At 53.9% G+C, this 16,757-nt stretch overlaps 1 protein-coding gene across 2 annotated transcripts in view; it reads right to left on the minus strand.

The window, feature by feature from the left end:
- Window positions 1-16,757, minus strand: part of EPHB2 (EPH receptor B2) — a 186,184-nt gene that overhangs the window by 117,524 nt on the left and 51,903 nt on the right. For both annotated transcript variants that reach the window (XM_029228598.1, XM_029228599.1), the window contains exons 2-3: window positions 4,116-4,180; window positions 232-916 (exon numbers count right to left, since the gene is read on the minus strand). In XM_029228598.1, the coding sequence (XP_029084431.1) occupies window positions 232-916; window positions 4,116-4,180 (750 nt within the window). The remainder of the gene's footprint in view (window positions 1-231; window positions 917-4,115; window positions 4,181-16,757) is intronic.

Raw genomic sequence — 16,757 nt, forward strand, 5'->3', positions numbered from 1 at the left:
TACCCCCCTGTAGTACGTACACATACCACCATTCAAGAAGTGCTGTTTAATGCCTCCCTCTAAGAAGCTGAACGACGGCTGTAGATTTGGAAACCCTGGCCACAGAGGGCCTCATGGTCAGCTCCAGGCCTCTGTGCTCACCAGCCTCCCCTCCCAGCTGCCAGGTTCAAGTCTGCAGCCAACACCAACTCCACACACTTGCAGGGGCACGTGCCCCGCCGTGGCCCTTACCTCGGCAAACAGTGCCATTCTCCACGGCCTCGAAGCCCGCTTTGCACATGCAGCGCCCGATGGGCACCAGCCACTCGCCGTCCCCGTTACAGTAGAGCTTGATGGGCACGTCCACCTCCTCCGCGTTGGCGATGCAGCTACCCCGGGCAGCCACCAGCGATGTGCTCTCAGCCCCTGACAGAGTCTCCTGGAAGATGGCGCCGTTCTGGATAATGCGGGGGCACTTGCGGTAGAAGACGCGCACGGCGATGAGAGACATGCAGCCGCCATAGTCCTGGAAGGCCAGGTAGAAGCCACTGCGGGACACGGGCCCGAAGCTCCGCACCTCGGTGTTGATCTTCATGACCCGGCCACCAAGGTCCACCTGGGAGAAGCTCTCGTCGGCGGCAATGGTGTCCACCTTCACCCACGGGTTCTCCATCCAGTTGGGGAAGGTCTTGGTGGCCGAGTCGAAATCGGCCTCATAGTAATAGAGATTGAAGGTCTCTTTGCAGGAGCCAGGCACGCTGGGGATGCTGCTGCAGTCACGCACCGAGAACTTCATCTCTACGTGGATGCGATGGGCGCCACGGCGCCGGATGAACTTGGTCCGTAGCCAGTTGTTCTGGCTCGATTCAAACACATTGCACACCTGGTACGTGCGGATCGTGTTCATGTTCTCATCGTAGCCACTCACCTCTTCCCACTGCGGGTGAAATGCTAGTCAGGTGGGGGAGGTAGGGGCTTAGCCCCAGGGAACACCCTGTCTAAGAGGGGAGGCACAGACTCTTCCCTAGGGAATCCTCCAGTCTGATGGGGGTAGACAGAACACCTACCATCAGGGGCCTCCTAGTCTAATGGGGGAGGCACAGACCCTAGCTAAGGGAGCTTCCAGTCTGATGATGGAGACATGATGCTTACCATCAGAGAACTCTAAGCTGAGCGGGAGACATAGCCTTGGCTCTGAGGAATCCCCCAGTCTATGAGGGAGACATGCCAATCTGATGGGAAGGGCACACACCCTGCTCTTGGTATTGCCCTAGTCAACGTGGGAGATGTGACCCTTACCCCCAGGGGTAAGTAATCTGATAAAGAAGACGTGGACCCTGTTTCTGGGAAGCTCCCACCTGGAAGGGAAATCAGGGAGAGGCCCACCCTGTCTGAAAGCAGACAGAGCTTGTGCTTGGGGAGCTACCAGTCTGATGGGGGACACAGGAATTCTGCCTGATGGGAGCTCCCTGTCTGATCAGGGAGACACAGTCCTTGCCCTTGGGGATTCCCAGTCCAATGGAAGAAGAGCCCTCACCCCCATAACAGGAAGACAAGGCCTTCCCCCATGAGAGCAGCTCTGCTCTGGGGCCTTAAGTGGCTAAGACAGTGCCTGGAGGGACACCTTCCCGCCTTCCCACCTGGGGTCCGCACTTCGTCGCTTCACTGGGCCCCAGCCTGGGCTCTCACCCAGCTGCGAGTTCCCAAGCCCCCTGGCTGGAAGGGGCTGGGCAGGGCCATGGAAAGTTGGAAATGGAAGGGCACAGGCCATGTTCCCTCCACAGACGCTCACAGGCCAAGCTCACTCGTAGGCTGAGCCTTTGTTCACACTTTTGTGACCCCTCGAGCACCTTTCATCTCTCTGTCCATCCTCTGGAACCTCTTGCCACGGGCTCCCCCTCCAGCTGCAGTGTTCGCATGCACCGACTCTCCCTTGGGCCCTCGGGGACAACCTGCCTGGACAAGTGCCGGGCACCCCTGGCCCTCTTGGTCTGGTCTCCACAGTGGGACTGAGAGCTTGTTGGGCTCAGCCACCCATCCCCTCCTTCTCCTGTGCCCCCCTTGGTGTTGGGCTGGCTGCGTCTGGGGTAGATCCAACAGCAGAGTGAACCCCACTCACCTATGCTGGGCCAAGGGTGGGTGCTGTAACAGGATCTCATTTCTTTGTCATGATTATCACATGTGGTAAGTAGGGTTATTTCTATTTTAGATGAGGGAGTAGAGACCAGAGAAGTGAGGTCACCTGACCCAGGTCACACAGACCCAGACCCAGACCCATGCTTGTCCACACTGACTTGAAACATGAGGACCCAACAGTGGCCCAGGAGTCCTGGGTTTTGTCCCAGCTCTGCTAACTTGATGTGTGGCCTTAGGCAAGTCACTGCCCCTCTCTGGGGCTCTATTTCCCCAACTGCCAAATGTGACTTTGGGGGGGGCGGGGGCAAGTGGTGGGAGAGGTGTCACCCTCTTTGTCCTTTTGCCTCCCTCAGATTCTCCAGGCCAAGTCTGCACAGGGCGGGGTGGTGTTTGCCAGCCCAGGGAGGGCTGATGCTGTGAAGGGCAAGTGTGCGTGGGGAAGGCTGAGCTGGCCCAGCCGCTCCTTCAATGGTGGCTCTGAAGCTCCCTATGTAGCATTTAATTTTTTTTTTTTTTGGTGGCACCATGTGACAAAGTCAGCCCCTTGTTTCAATCACTGCTCTTCTTCAGAACTTAATTAGAGCACTTAATTAGAGCAGTCTGCCTTTCTCCCCTCTCTCTAATTAACATGCAGAGGCCCTGCAGCCTAAACACCCCAAATAATTGCGTCCGGGGGCCCTGCAGCCCAGCCTGGCCTCATTACTGGCAGGGTGGGGATGTGCGCCCAGCCGCCTTCACAGATGGAAAATTGGTGACAAGAAAGAGCCACAGAAAGAGGCCTGACCCTGGGGCCCTGCCTATTGAGAGCACAGACCTGAGGGGGGCGGGGGGATGCAGCTCCTTGGGGTAGCAGCTGAGTCCCAGCGGAGGAGCTGGGATGGGGGGAAGGGAAGGGATGGGCCGTGGGAGCCCAGAGCCCTCCCCAGAGACCAGGCGGATGAGGAGGGAATGATACTAGAACTGACAATGATGACGGTGACAGTTACTATAGCTACCTGTCACTAGGAGCCCACTCTACATCAGGCACCGTGCTAGACATGTTGCAGGAGAACCTCACAACAGTCCTAAGAGGAAGACATTATTATCACCATTTTATAGATGAGGAAACTAAAGCTCAGACAGGTTAAGGAACTGGCCCAAAATTACACAGCTGGTGAGTGGCAGAATTGGGACAGAATTTCAGGAGTGTCTGACCCCACAGTCTCTATGTAACTGCTGGGCTGGTTGTTATGTGAAGAAAGAGGAATCTCAAATTGTGCCTGATCTTGTTCTCGGGAAGCTCGCAGCCTCCGTGGGCTCAGACCACTGGACCCAAGGCAGTGGGATGATAAGAGCTCAGGAAGGGGGAGCCTAGTGTTATGGGGACCCAGAAAAGGGACCCAGAAGACTCGGTCACAGCCCTGGATGCAAACCTGAGCCCTCATCACTTACTAGCCATAGGGTCCCTGACAGGTGGCTATAGCTCTCCGAGCCTCAGTTTCCGCACCTGTAAAGTGGAGGGGATTCCTCCCCATAGGACTGGAGATGATGTAAAGGTGCTTTGATAGAGTACGACACACAGTAGGCGCTCAGGAAATGACAATTCACCTTCCTCATCTATAAAATGGGGGTAGTGCGTGTACCACTTCTCAGCCTCGCTTTTATTTATTTGTTATTTTTTGGCCACGCTGTGTGGCTTGTGGGATCTTAGTTTCCCAACCAGGGATCAAACCCAGGCCCTCGGCAGTGGAAGTGCAGAGTCCTAACCACTGGACCGCCAGGGAATTCCCTCAGCCTCCCGTTTAGAATTCTATGGGCTAAAGTCTGAAAGCATCCAGCATGTTGTCATGGTAACTAGCACTCCATCAATGGTAGGGGACCAGCAGGGTGGGGCAATGAGAGGCCACGTCCTGGGACCTGAAGGAGGAGAAGGGGTTGGAATTCGGCGGGGCATCTGGGCCCTGCAGCAGAACCCGAGGTATCCTGGGAGACCAGGCAGGGTTTGAGGACCACCGACTCACCCCTGATGGAGGATGCACAATCCAGCCCAGCTCCGCCGTCGCTGTGGTTGAGTCCATCAGCGTTTCTGTGGAGACAGCAAAGAGTCATCACTGAGCTGCCTATGAAGCACCGTCAATCACCAAGAACCTACCTCCTGAGGGCCTGCTCTACATAGCGCTATTTCCATTGCTCCAAACAATCATCTGGATCTAACCCTATAGACTACCCTCCCTTTAGCTCCTGCCTCTCACTCCATAATCCCGCCCACTCACACACTCCAGCCAATCATCTGATTCTACTCCTCTAGACTCCACCCCTTAAGGTCCAACTCCAGCCCTGTCACACATGGTTTATGCCCCACCCTCTTAGCTAATCACATCCCTCCAACCTAGGTATTGCCCCTTTGCTCCTTTACTGGTAGGGAAGGGTCTTAATCTGGGGTCTCCTGGATGGGTTTCAGAGAGTCCTCAGGAAATCTCAAATTTTAACTTCAGACTTAGGGTTCTGTTCGCTTTTCTACTTGCATCAAATTCTCAGAACTGGAATGCTGGCCTTACAGGGGCCTCCCTTGGGTCCCAGCCAAGCCGCATCAGTTATCCCACGTTGGCCCTCTGGCCCACACCTCCTGTGAGGGATACCTTTCCTCCTTCTCCAGGAACTTGGGGTTCTCCACTGTGCCCTCAACCCTGGGCCCCCTCCCCTAGGGTTCAGCCAACTCTGCCCCTAGGATAGGGCCCTGGGGATGGAGGGGTGTTAAGGGGTGAGCACTGTATCCAGTGGGGCCAGACCATCACCTGCCCTCTGGGGGTTCAGGAAACTCAGATCAGCTTCTGAACCAGCCAGGCCCCACTTGCCTCCCCTTATTCCAGAAGCTGGAGGAAAAGAACCATACAGCCAATGACAAAGGAGACCCACAGGGCCAGAGAGATCCCCAATCACCCCCAGATCAGGCTCAGCACCCCTCCCTCTACCCCTTTCCTGCCACAGGGGATTCAAAATACTTTTTGAACTGAACTGCAATGCACTGAGAAGATTTAAATTGCTCAAGTATTCAATCACCAGATATATCCTGATGCCCATTATGTACCAAGTACTGTACTGGATACCCTGAGGGAAAAAATGGTGACTAGCAAAGCCCTACCATGGAGCGGTTCACAGTCTGCTAGTGGAGATGGGGTATGACTACAAATAGTTGTGAGAGGGGAGGCGGAGAGACCCAGCGGATCACAGCTGGACCTTCCACACCACCTAGATCAGCGAGACTGAGTGAGAGGCATGCTTGCTGCTATGCTCCAATTCTGTGCCCAGGACACATCACTAATCAATCCCCACACTCTGTGGCTACACAATGCTTCTCACCACAGTGCTCCAGGAAACTAACACCCACCATTTGAGATGCTATCCCTGGTCTAGCCTAACTGCCTCATTTTAGAAATAGGGCAACTGAGGCACAGAGAGGGGAAGAGACTTCCTAAAGATCACACAGGAGTTGGTGGCAGAGTGGGAGGTGAGGGTCTCCTGCTTCCTACCCTATAAACTTCTAGACACTTAGTTTGACGGCCTGGGCTGGATGAACTAGGGCAGAGAGAGTGGGGGCAGGGTACACAGTGTCCAGGCCTCTGTGAAGGTCGAAATGGGAGTAACAAGCTCTTGAACTAGGGCAGGGGAGGTATGGATGGGAGGGTGGGAGAGAAGGAAGCATTTAGCTAGAGGTGACCCCAGTCAGACCTGTGAGCTGACAAGGGAGGATGTGGCAGTTTCCTCATGACCGCCTGTGGCTTGTGTTTGCGGTCACTGTGTCCCTTTGCACTGGGGGCTGGTGAGGAGGGAGGAGGGTACCAGGGACGGTGGAGTCCAGTGCCAAGGGCATCTTTCTGATGGCAAATTGGAGGGAAGTTGTATTGTGCTGCTTTGGAGCTGAAAAAAAGGGATCCTTTTCACACTCCGAATGCTACAGATTTTTCCTCCTGGAGAGAACAAGGGCTGAACTTTTAACCTGTTTTCTCTCATCGGCCTCAGCCAGAGACGCGCCAAGCCGGGCTCTCTGCCTGGGCCCGAGGAACAGCTGCTGGGAGCCGTGTGGAACAAGGGAGAGAGGAGACTCTGCTTGGGACCAGAAAGGGGTCGGGCGGGGGAGGCAAGCCGCCAAGCAGGTGGCCCCACCCCTTGGCTGGATTCTTGGGCTGACCCAGAGGCCAAGCACTAGAGGATTCCACAGCCCAGAGGAGGGCCTGTGAACTGACATCCCCATCGCCTGGGTGGAAACTCAGGCCCAGAGTGGGCAAATGACTTGCCGAAAGTCACGCGCTAAAGGCTGGTCCTCAAACTCTGGGCTCCCAGGGAGCTCAGGCTTGGGGGTTCCACTGCCCTCCCCACCTCAGCCTCCCACCACATCTGGAACCAGCAAGGGGAGGATCTCAGAAGGACAGGAAGTCCATGGGCAGGCTGGTTCACAGCAAGAAGGGGCTAAAAGGAGGGTCCAGCTTGCATGTCCCCTGGGAAGGACACAGAAGGCCGGCCCCTCCTGGGCTCCCTTCCCACCAAGCTGATCCTGGGCTCTGCCTTGAAGGCTGCCTCTGGGAAAGCTGTTAGCCCTGGGGCCGTGGCAGGAGGGAACCCCGGGGTGTTCTCCCTACAACTTCCCCTTGGCCTTTTGCCTTTCCATGCCGACGCCTCCCTCCACCCTCTGCAAAAGAGGCAGCTAAGCAGAGCATATCAACTGGGGTCGGGAGGTCAGACTTCAATTCCAATACCCGCTCTGCCACCCACTTGCCTTGTAACCCTGGACAGGCAACCTTTGTAAGCCTCAGTTTCCTCACCTGGAGAATGGCCATAATACCCTCCGAGGGTGGACAGGAGGACGCAAGGAGACGGAAGGTCTGTTAGCTCGCAGCCCAGCGCAAAGCGGATCATCAATAAGTGGCGGCTATTCTTTCTTAGACTGAGTGTGGTGCTTTTTGGCCGACCCAGCGCCTGCACACACCCAGCGTTTCCTTTGGGCTCGTTAGGTGGCCCCTGCAAGTGAAGGCGAGTCCAAGCAGCTCCCGCCACACCCCAGACCATGCTTGCCAACATCTGACAAACATCAGCCTCTCGCTCAAGGGCCGCAGCCTCTGGGGAGCCCCTCCTGGTCCGTCTGATGCTGCTTTCCTGGGATGCCCTGGTTTCCTCTTTGTTCCTCTCAAACCAAGCCCCAAAGTCAAACTCAGTTTCCCGGGGAATCTGCGGTCAGTAGTTCTTGCCTCAGGAACCTGGGTGGGTTCAAAAAGCCAAGCCCTGTTTCCATCACCAGCACTTCCCTCCTCCCTGTAACACCCCAGACTTTGCTCCTCTGATCTCAAAAACCTACAGAGGGAGAGAACTCATGTTCACTGAGACAGAGACCCTGTCCATTAGGAGCCAGAAACCCTTACCAACATTCTCACAATGATGCCAAGGGACAGTTGATACTGTCCCATTTCACAGATGGGAAAACTGAGGCTTAAAAAGGCTTAGGAACTTGCCCAAGGTCACACAACTATTCCATTCACACGCGGTGCTCCAGCTGCAGATTGTTTGGTACTCGCTCACACACACTGTTCCTTCTGATCTTCTCCCCTTCTACACCTTCTTTACCTGCCCCGAGACCCAGCACAGGGCTTCACACTTAGTAGGTCTTCAGTTGAAGGCTGAAATCCCCTTCCCTCCCCTAAAACTGTACGGCTTGAACACATGCTCCATCAGGACACCATCCATGACTTCAGCTGTTTCCACCTACAGCCTGCACTGTTATTTAATTACAAAATTTCTTCTGACTCTTTTTTTTCTCTTAAGTGCATTTTAAAGAGGAAAAAAGTTATCATTATTACAAATGGTAAACCAATATCACTTGCCATAAAAGGAAGGAAAATAAACATAAGACCATTACAATTAAAAATGTTCGTCTGCAAACTAGCTAACATCATCTCACTTCCTACAGTTTGGGGACCACTAGGCTCCACCAAGCTGCCTGTGAACTGCTGGAAATGTCCCCATCCCCATCCCCACTGTGACAATGACAATCCGGCGTGCAGGGGAAGCCACTTTTGTTGTACACAGATGATTGATTAATCACCACATGATGTGACAAAGACCGCAACGGGAATGTGTATGGGGTACTGTGTGTGATGGGAATCGGGTACAGAAGGAGAAGAAAACAAACAATGCAAGGACAGCTTCTTGGAGGAAGTGACATGGATAAAGGCTTGAAGAATGAATTAGAAGGGAGTTAGAAGAGGCTGAGTGGGAAGGTTATGCAAGGCAGAAGGGACAACAGAGGCAAAGGTACGGAGGAGACAACAGCATGGTTTGTGGGAATAGATGTGTGGGGGTCAGGGAGTGGTGGGAGCTGAGGACTGAGCTGGAGAGTTGGAGCAGGAACTGCCCAGTAAAGGTCAGTGGCTCTCGGAGGCCCCCTTGCTGGACCACACCCACCTGCCCACATCTTTCCCAGCCCCCCTGGTGCCATCCACACCCCCCATCCTGCCTGACACTGCCCTTCCACTCACCTCTGGGCACTCCCACCCCAGCTAGCCCTGCAAATGTCCAGTTCCCAAGCCCTGGATGCTCTAAGTGACCATTAAAAAATCCCCGTATAAAGATGAGGAAACTGAGGCTCTGTGGACAAGATGCTTAGCATCCAGCTGAAAGCTGGAACCAGGGCCTCCAGCCACCAGCCCAGAGTGGGAAAACAGGGTGGGAAAACAGGGTCTGGGCCCTGGGAGCGGCTTTGGCCCTTGCCCCACTGCTCCCGCACCCCCTCTGCTTCCTGGAGACTGCACAGAAGGAAGCAATCAGGAGGCCCCAATTGCACAGGCCGGGGAGGCCCGAAGACCCCTCTGGCTATGTGTGAATGAGCAGTGCACATTTCAGAAATATTTGAGCGAAAAGGGGAGACACAATGAAGTCGTTAGCGTTGGGCCAACAGGAGGGTGGCTTCGCGAGGCTCTGTTTTAAGGCTGGGGTAGGTGGTCGCCCTCTGCTCCCCGACCCACCCCTGGTCAGCTCTGTCCGACCTCCCCCTTGGGTCATACGTCGCTAGGGCCACAGATACCGTTCATCTGCACTAATGACAGGAGGTGAGAGTTCCAAAGACACGAGGAGGAACATTCATCAAACGCCTACCGTGTGCTAGGCTATGAGCTGGGCACTCTAAGTATGGCCTCAGGCTCATGGCAACCAGCGGGGTACATGCTATTAGCCCCATTTTTCAGATGTGGAAACTGACATCAGAGAAGTGAATTGGCCTACACAAAGGCTCACAGGCAGGGCTAGGATTTGAACCCACATGTGTCTCATTCTTCCTCTGTGTTACAGCCTTAAAACACACACACACACACACACACACACACACACACACACACACACACACCAGGACTTTTTGTATGCTCTCCCCGTATATGGCCCTGTGTAAGGACAGGAGGGGAAAGAGGCCGGAGGGCAGCAGGGGAGTGGGGCAGACTGTCTATGCTAGAACCTTGGTTCTGGCAAGTTCTAGTGTGTGACTGCAGGCAAGATCGTCCTCCTCTCTGGGCCTCAGTTTCCCCCATCTGTAAAATGGGTCACGTGAGAATTAAGTGACATCATGTAGGTGAGTCCTGTTGATCTCCAGTCTCCCAGGGCCCTCATTCTGGGGGAGCGCTGTATCTGCTTCCCTCACCACTGTAACCTTAGCACCGAGAACTTGTTCTGATACACAGTAGATATATTCGATCTGCACATGGAAGCTGGGTGAGGTTTCTAAAGCCCATGTCTATCATGTCTTAACTGAGCTTAATGCCCTTCAGAGCTCCCACTGTCAGCGAGATAAAGTACTAGCTCCTCAACAATGCATTCAAGGCCCCTGCTGGCTGGGCCAGCTAATTAACTTCCAGCAGTGTCCAGCCATCCTGAATTTCCTTCTGCTTGCAGAAGGTACTATGTTTCCTTGGGCCTTGGTGACTTGACTGTTCCCGATTTTCGTGCTTGGAATGTCTGGCCCTTCCAGCTTTACAGCCTGGCTAACTTCTCTTCCAAAACTTAACTCAAAGGCTCTTTCTTCCTGGCAGCTGTCCCCGAGTTCTCCTGGGTTAAGTAACAAGATCATGGTCATTCAACACACATCTACTCTACCTCCTGTGAGCCAGGCCCTGTGCTGAGCACTGGGGACGCAGAAACAGGTGAGCAGGTCCTTCCCTCAAGGAGCTTCCAGACTAGTGCCTGACACGTGAACTTTCTACAGGGAGAGGCAGAGTGAAACAGCTGGTCCGGGCCGCGAGCCAGGAGACCCAAGGGAAGAAAGGATTAGCTTTGACCAGGGAATCAGCGAAGGCATCTCAAAGGAGGTGGCATTTGAGCTGGGAGAAGAGGGGAAGGGCATGCCATGTAAAGGGCGTGAAGAATCAAAGGCACGGAGGTATGAAACTTGAGGGGCAGTTTGGGCAACAGTAAAACCTGAGGACGGGGTCTCAATGCAGGGCTCTGGGCTAAGGGTTTGCCATTCATTATCTCATGGCATCGTAACTATTGATAAAGTAGGTACTTTATTGAATCTCCCTTTACAGATGGGAAAACTAAAATTAGGAGAGATTGTTCAAGGTTTTCATGGCCGGGCAGTGGTGGAGCTGCATCTGCCTTGCACCAAAGCCCATATTCTTAAGCACTGCATCATGCTGGAGTGTCTGTCCCATGGGACGGGAGCAAAATACTTTGTGGATGGATCTGGTAGCTTGGAATGGGGCCAGATCTGTAGGGCTTCAAATGTGGAGCTAAGGAGTTTGAATCTTGTCCCAAAGATCCAAAATGGGGCAATGGGGAGCTATAGAGGGTCCCTGAGGAGAGTACTGACATGGTCGATCCTGAAGATGGACAGACACCTCGTAGCTATTCCCTGGGGTCTTTGTCCCAGACTGGCCAGCAGCCCCCAGCCCAGGCAGCCCTTCAGCCTGGCACATGACCCAAGCCTCAGATGCTGCTCTGAACCCTTCCCAGCAGCTCTGGCTGCTCCCTGGCGGGGCCAATGAGGCTGAGGTGATTCAAACACAAGCCCGTCTACCCCACCACAGCCTGGTGAGATGCTAGCCACAGCCTGGAGGCCAGACCTGGGCTATCAGTGGCTGGGAGTTGGAGCATTCTTTCCACAACCCATATTAGAATTCTAAGAGGAGGCCAGAGTCAGGAATCAGCAGATAAAGTTCAAGGCCATTGATAAGCTAGGTAATTTGGCGAAGTCACTTCACCTTTCCGAGCCTCAGTCTCTTCATCTATTAAATGGGGATCACAACATTCTCACTCTGTGTACCTCCCAGAGTTGCTTAGAGGATCCAAGGAGGAGCTGGGTGCAAAGGTCTTTCTAAAATGCAAAGGCTGGGCCATATGAAGGCAACAGTGAAAATCACTAACACTCACAGAGGAAGACAGTGGGCTTCACTGACCCTGTCTCATTGACCTCCCAGAGCAAGTAATGGAGAAACCAAGGCTTGGAGAGATCAAGGACTCCCCCAAGGCCACACAGCCAGTAAGGGGCAGGGCAGGATGGGACCTGTTCGGTCTGAGCCCAGAAACTACCAGGTTATGATGCCTCGCAAATGGGAGAGGAAAAAATCAGAGCATTTATGTACCATGCCCTCAATGCCAGGTCTTGAGCACTCTGTACACCCTGCAAGGCTTGTGCTGTTATCCTCATTGTACAGATGGGAAAACTGAGCTCAGAAAGGCTAAGAGACCTGCCTAAAGACACACAGCCAAAAAGCAGCAAAGCTGGATTTGAACTATCAGCCCAACTGGGTTTCCCGTGGCCTCTCCTCTGAAAACCAGGTGAGGAACAGCGGCTAAGAGGGTCTTGGGGTCACTGGTCCAAAGCAACCAAGTAGGGGGTGGTGATGCCAGAGCAGCCCTGAGAAGGCTATGGATCTTATAAGGTGAAATCTGCCAAGAGGCAGCATGGTATTTTTCCCGCTCGGGCCCCCTGCTCCGCCCCCAGGCTCACGGAAAGGGGACCCAGCTAATGTAAAATCCTTCTGCCCAACGACTCTCCCAGCACATACCCCTACTTGTCCTCCTGCCGCTCGGAGGCCCTTCTCTGCCTCGGTTGCCTGCCTGGATCCTGTTCTTGTTTTCTCAGGCCTGGCCGGAGGAGTCCCCACGACGCCGGCTCCTCCACTCTGTCCCCCGCCTGCCCACCGCTGGCCTGGGCATCCGCCAGCGCCGGCCGCCTGGCTGAAACCCAATCCTCCGGGCCAGCCGGGGTGCTCGCTAACAGCAGGCCGCATTGTGCGGCCGGGGCTTTGGGAGAGTTTGGATTCGCTGCTTGGGGACCCACTTAACCTCCGCAAAGGACAGGATGATGGATGGGGGTCTGGGAAGGGGTTGCTTGGGGGGCGGGGGGGGGGTGGTAAATGAACACCAGGGCTTTCTGGGGAAGGGAAAGAAGGGAAGCGGGGACGGGAACGGCCCTGCACACAGAAGAGCTCAGTCAGTCCTCACGACAACCCTGAGTGATGCCTGTTACTCTTACTGGTCCCATTTTATACAGAAGGAAAATGAAGCTCTGAGAGGTTAGGTGACTTGGCCAAGGTCACACAGCGAGTCAGAAATTGAACTCACTTCTATTGCCCTTGGGCCTTCCTGATACACCAGGCTGCCTTTCACAGCCAGCATTTGTCCAATGCTTTTTAATTTTTTTATAAATTTATTTATTTATTTGTATTCATCTTTGGCTGTGTTCGGTCTTCGTTGCAGTGCGCGGGTTTCTCATTGCGGTGGCTTCTCTTGTTGTGGAGCACAGGCTCTAGGCGCGCAGGCTTCAGTAGCTGTGGCATGCAGGCTCAGTAGTTGTGGCACGCAGGCTCAGTAGTTGTGGCTCGCCGGCTCTAGAGCACAGGCTCAGTAGTTGTGGCGCACGGGCTTAGTTGCTCCGCGGCATGTGGGATCTTCCTGGACCAGGGCTCGAGCCCATTTCCCCTGCACTGGCAGGTGGATTCTTAACCACTGCACTACCAGGGAAGTCCCAATGCTTTTTAATTTTTAAGGCCCTTTTACTTAAATAAATCCATAGACCCTTCCCACCTATTAAGTAGGTAATAAAAATATAGTGATGGCAGCAGGCATTACTGAGCACCTACTGTGTGCCAGGTCTGTGCTGAGCACTTTCTGACTTTATCTCGTGAGACCCTAACAGTGACTGATTAGTTGGGAACATGCATCGTAGCCATTTTGGTTTTTTTGGCCGCACTGTGCAGCATGCGGGATCTTAGTTCCCCAGCCAGGAATCGAACCCGTGCCCCCTGCAGTGGAAGCATGGAGTCTTAACCACTGGACCACCAGGGAAGTCCCTGTCACAGCCATTTTTTTAAAAAAATGCATTTTATTTATTTTTGACTATGTTGGGTCTTCGTTGCTGCACACGGGCTTTCTCTGGTTGCAGCGAGTGGGGGCTACTCTTCATTGCGGTGCATGGGCTTCTCACTGCAGTGGCTTCTCTTGTTGCGGAGCACGGGCCCTAGGTGCACGGGCTTCAGTAGTTGTGGCATGTGAGCTCAGCAGTTGTGGCTCGCGGGCTCTAGAGCGCAGACTCAGTAGTTGTGGCGCACAGGCTTAGTTGCTCCGCGGCATGTGGGATCTTCCCGGACCAGGGAGCAAACCCGTGTCCCCTGCATTGGCAAACCGCTGTGCCACCAGGGAAGTCCCCCTTGCCATAGCCATTTTAAAGAAGAGGAGACACACTCAGGTAGGCAGTTACTTCCGGGACCCGCCTTGGGCTGGCTAAGCGAGGCAGGAGCCCAGGCACCCCAGGTGTTTACAGTAGGCACCCCTTCTGAGCGGTTGCTAAATATTTTGCGTCTCTCCTCTGCCCCTTGGACAGACCTCCCACTCTGCAGTCCAGCACTCAAGGCGTTCCTCTCCCCGCAACATTCCTCGCCCTTCTGACCTGCCCAGGACACTCATACACATCCTTCAAGACCCATCTCAAATGTCACCCCCTCCTAGAAGCCCTTCCTGATGACCCCAGCACTGGGGTTTCCACAGTCCTATGTGTACCTCTCATTGTCACCCCTGTCACCCTGCCCTGAGACTTTTACTCATCAGCCCAACTGGACTGTGAGTACAACATGGGCAGGGCAGAGTCTGGATCACTGTGATAGCCCCAGCCTCTGTTAAAGCCACGTGCACCCCACCTCGCCCCGACCCCCCCACAGCCTACCCAGACATCAAATGCTCTTTTCTGCTTACACCAACTGGGTGTCTGGATTTTTCCTCCAGGAAATACGGTTACTGTTATCAAGGTGGCTCCATATATTATATAGTTCAAAGCACTTACTTAGTGCCAATGACTGTGCTGTCACTCCTTTGATGCTCGTAACACCCTATGAGATAGAATTATTATTGTCCCCATTTACCTATTCACCCATCATCCATCCAACTATCCATTCATCCATCCACGCTCTCACTTACACCATCCGTCTACCATTCCACTCGCCCTATAACCTACCACCCATTCATCTACCTGCCCATATACCAAGCTTCCCACTTAAGTATCCAATCATCAGGCATACATTTCCCCCATTAAACCAACTTCCTTTCCTTCCATCATCTCTTGCTCCTTTTCTTCCTATAGATGGGGGAAAATGAGCTTCAGAGAGGTTAAAGCAACTTGCCCAACATCACATAGCTAGTAAGCAGCAGATCCAGGAGTTGAACCAGGTACACTTCCTTTTTTTTGCTGTACGCGGGCCTCTCACTGCTATGGCCTCTCCCGTTGCAGAGCACAGGCTCCGGACGCGCAGGCTCAGCGGCCATGGCTCACGGGCCCAGCCGCTCCGCGGCATGTGGGATCTTCCTGGACCGGGGCACGAACCCGTGTCCCCTGCATCGGCAGGCGGACTCTCAACCACTGCACCACCAGGGAAGCCCTCATTTCACTTTTAACTGTCCTGCTGCATGCAGGTTTAATATTATAAGTCACCTCAAATCCTTCTGGATGTGTGTGAAGTATAAATTACAGATCAATAAGACACAGGCCACTGTAAGTCCAAGCTGGGGACTCTCAGGTTGGAGTCAATTAGGAAGCCTGCTGCAAGACCTGCTGGGACTAGATCTCTTTGCCTCACTGGCACTGGTTTCTCCCAGTGAGGGACAATTAACTCAAATCCCAGAACCCAAACCATACCTCTGCTTCTGGGCAAGATGTCGGGCATTTAGCCACGTGTAATTTTACTGTTCATTCATTCACCCACTGACCCACACACCTACTCATCTATCTATCTATCTTTCCAACCATGCAGTCCTTATAACCCTCCATTAACTATCCTGCCATCTATCCACCCAGCCATCTACCTATTTACCCATTTGCATGCCTATCTATTCATTTATCCATCCATCCATCCATCCATCCATCCATCTCCCCTCTGAGCCAACCTCCCACCTGTCCTTTCTCTCTTCTCATTCATCTATCCACCTGACCATTCATTTACCTGACCATTCACATCACTCACTCACGTCTAAAAATCTGCCACCTATCTATCTCCTCCCATCTATCCAGACTGCATTTATTGAACACCTACTATGTGCCAGGGCTGTGCTAAGTATTGAAAATCAAAAACAGACTGACCTCTAAATGTGCTGCTTTGGGATAAACTCTAAATCCTTAATGGTTCCCACCCCCAATTCCCAAGGACTTCCCAAGTTCCACATTCTACCCCTGAATTTGGCCCCTTGCTCAGGCTGACATCCTGGGTTCTGTCCTGCTGCCTCTGAATCTGGTTTCCCTCTGCCTCCAGATAACGCCCTTCACTTGGGCACCCCCCTTGGCCTGTAGACCTGGCTTCCCCCATCATATCAGACATGGATATGGCTGAGGCCCATCACACCCCACAGAGGACCCAATGAATGAGAACTTGGGCCCAGAACCAGCCTCACCTCCAACTGTGAACCCCTGTTGCACAGTGTGGAAGGGGGATCCCGAGCATAAACAGACATAACTGCATAGCAGAGGAGGGACCCTAACCCTGCCTGGGAGTCAATGGAGACTTCTCAAGTGTGTGACACCTGGCCTGAACCCCAAGGTACTGAGCAGGAGACAGCCAGGCTGGAAGGAGGGAAAGGGAGAACTGAGAGGAGGAAGGGTGTTCTGGGCACAAGGAACAGCTTGTGCAAAGGCTGGGAGGAGAGGACAAGCATGGCCCCTGCAGGGAGCTGCACGGGGGAGGAGGAAGTCCTGGGAGAAAGAGAACTATGGACACCACAAAGAGCCTCGAATGCCAGGCCGAACGGCCAAGACCAGCCTGAGGGCAGCAGGGAGCCATCGAAGGCGGGTGGCCTGATTCAGTCGTCACTGCATTCTCTGGTGTAACCGATCCATTTTATAGATGAGGAAATTGCACCCTTGGGATCAGAGAGGTGCAGAGGGCTGCCCCAGGTCACACGGCTGGTCAGGGGCAGAGCAAAGACTCCATCCCACGTCTGATGGCTCCAAAGCCCTCGCTCATCCTGAAAGCAGCTGCTGTCTCAGAGGAGCTGTTTCCAGAACGCCTGCATCCCTCCTATGCTAATACTCCCCCTCCAGCTCTGCCCCCGTGGCCCTCGGTGGCCGCACCAGTACGGTGATAGAACTCCCAGGGCGCCATCTCTGCTCAGCGAGACTTCGCCTGCTCCCTCTGCCTGGGCTC

The sequence above is a fragment of the Monodon monoceros genome, unplaced genomic scaffold (assembly GCF_005190385.1).
Source record: "Monodon monoceros isolate NGI ecotype Baffin Bay Population unplaced genomic scaffold, NGI_Narwhal_1 Super_Scaffold_18, whole genome shotgun sequence".
In the NCBI taxonomy this organism is placed as follows: Eukaryota; Metazoa; Chordata; class Mammalia; order Artiodactyla; family Monodontidae; genus Monodon; species Monodon monoceros.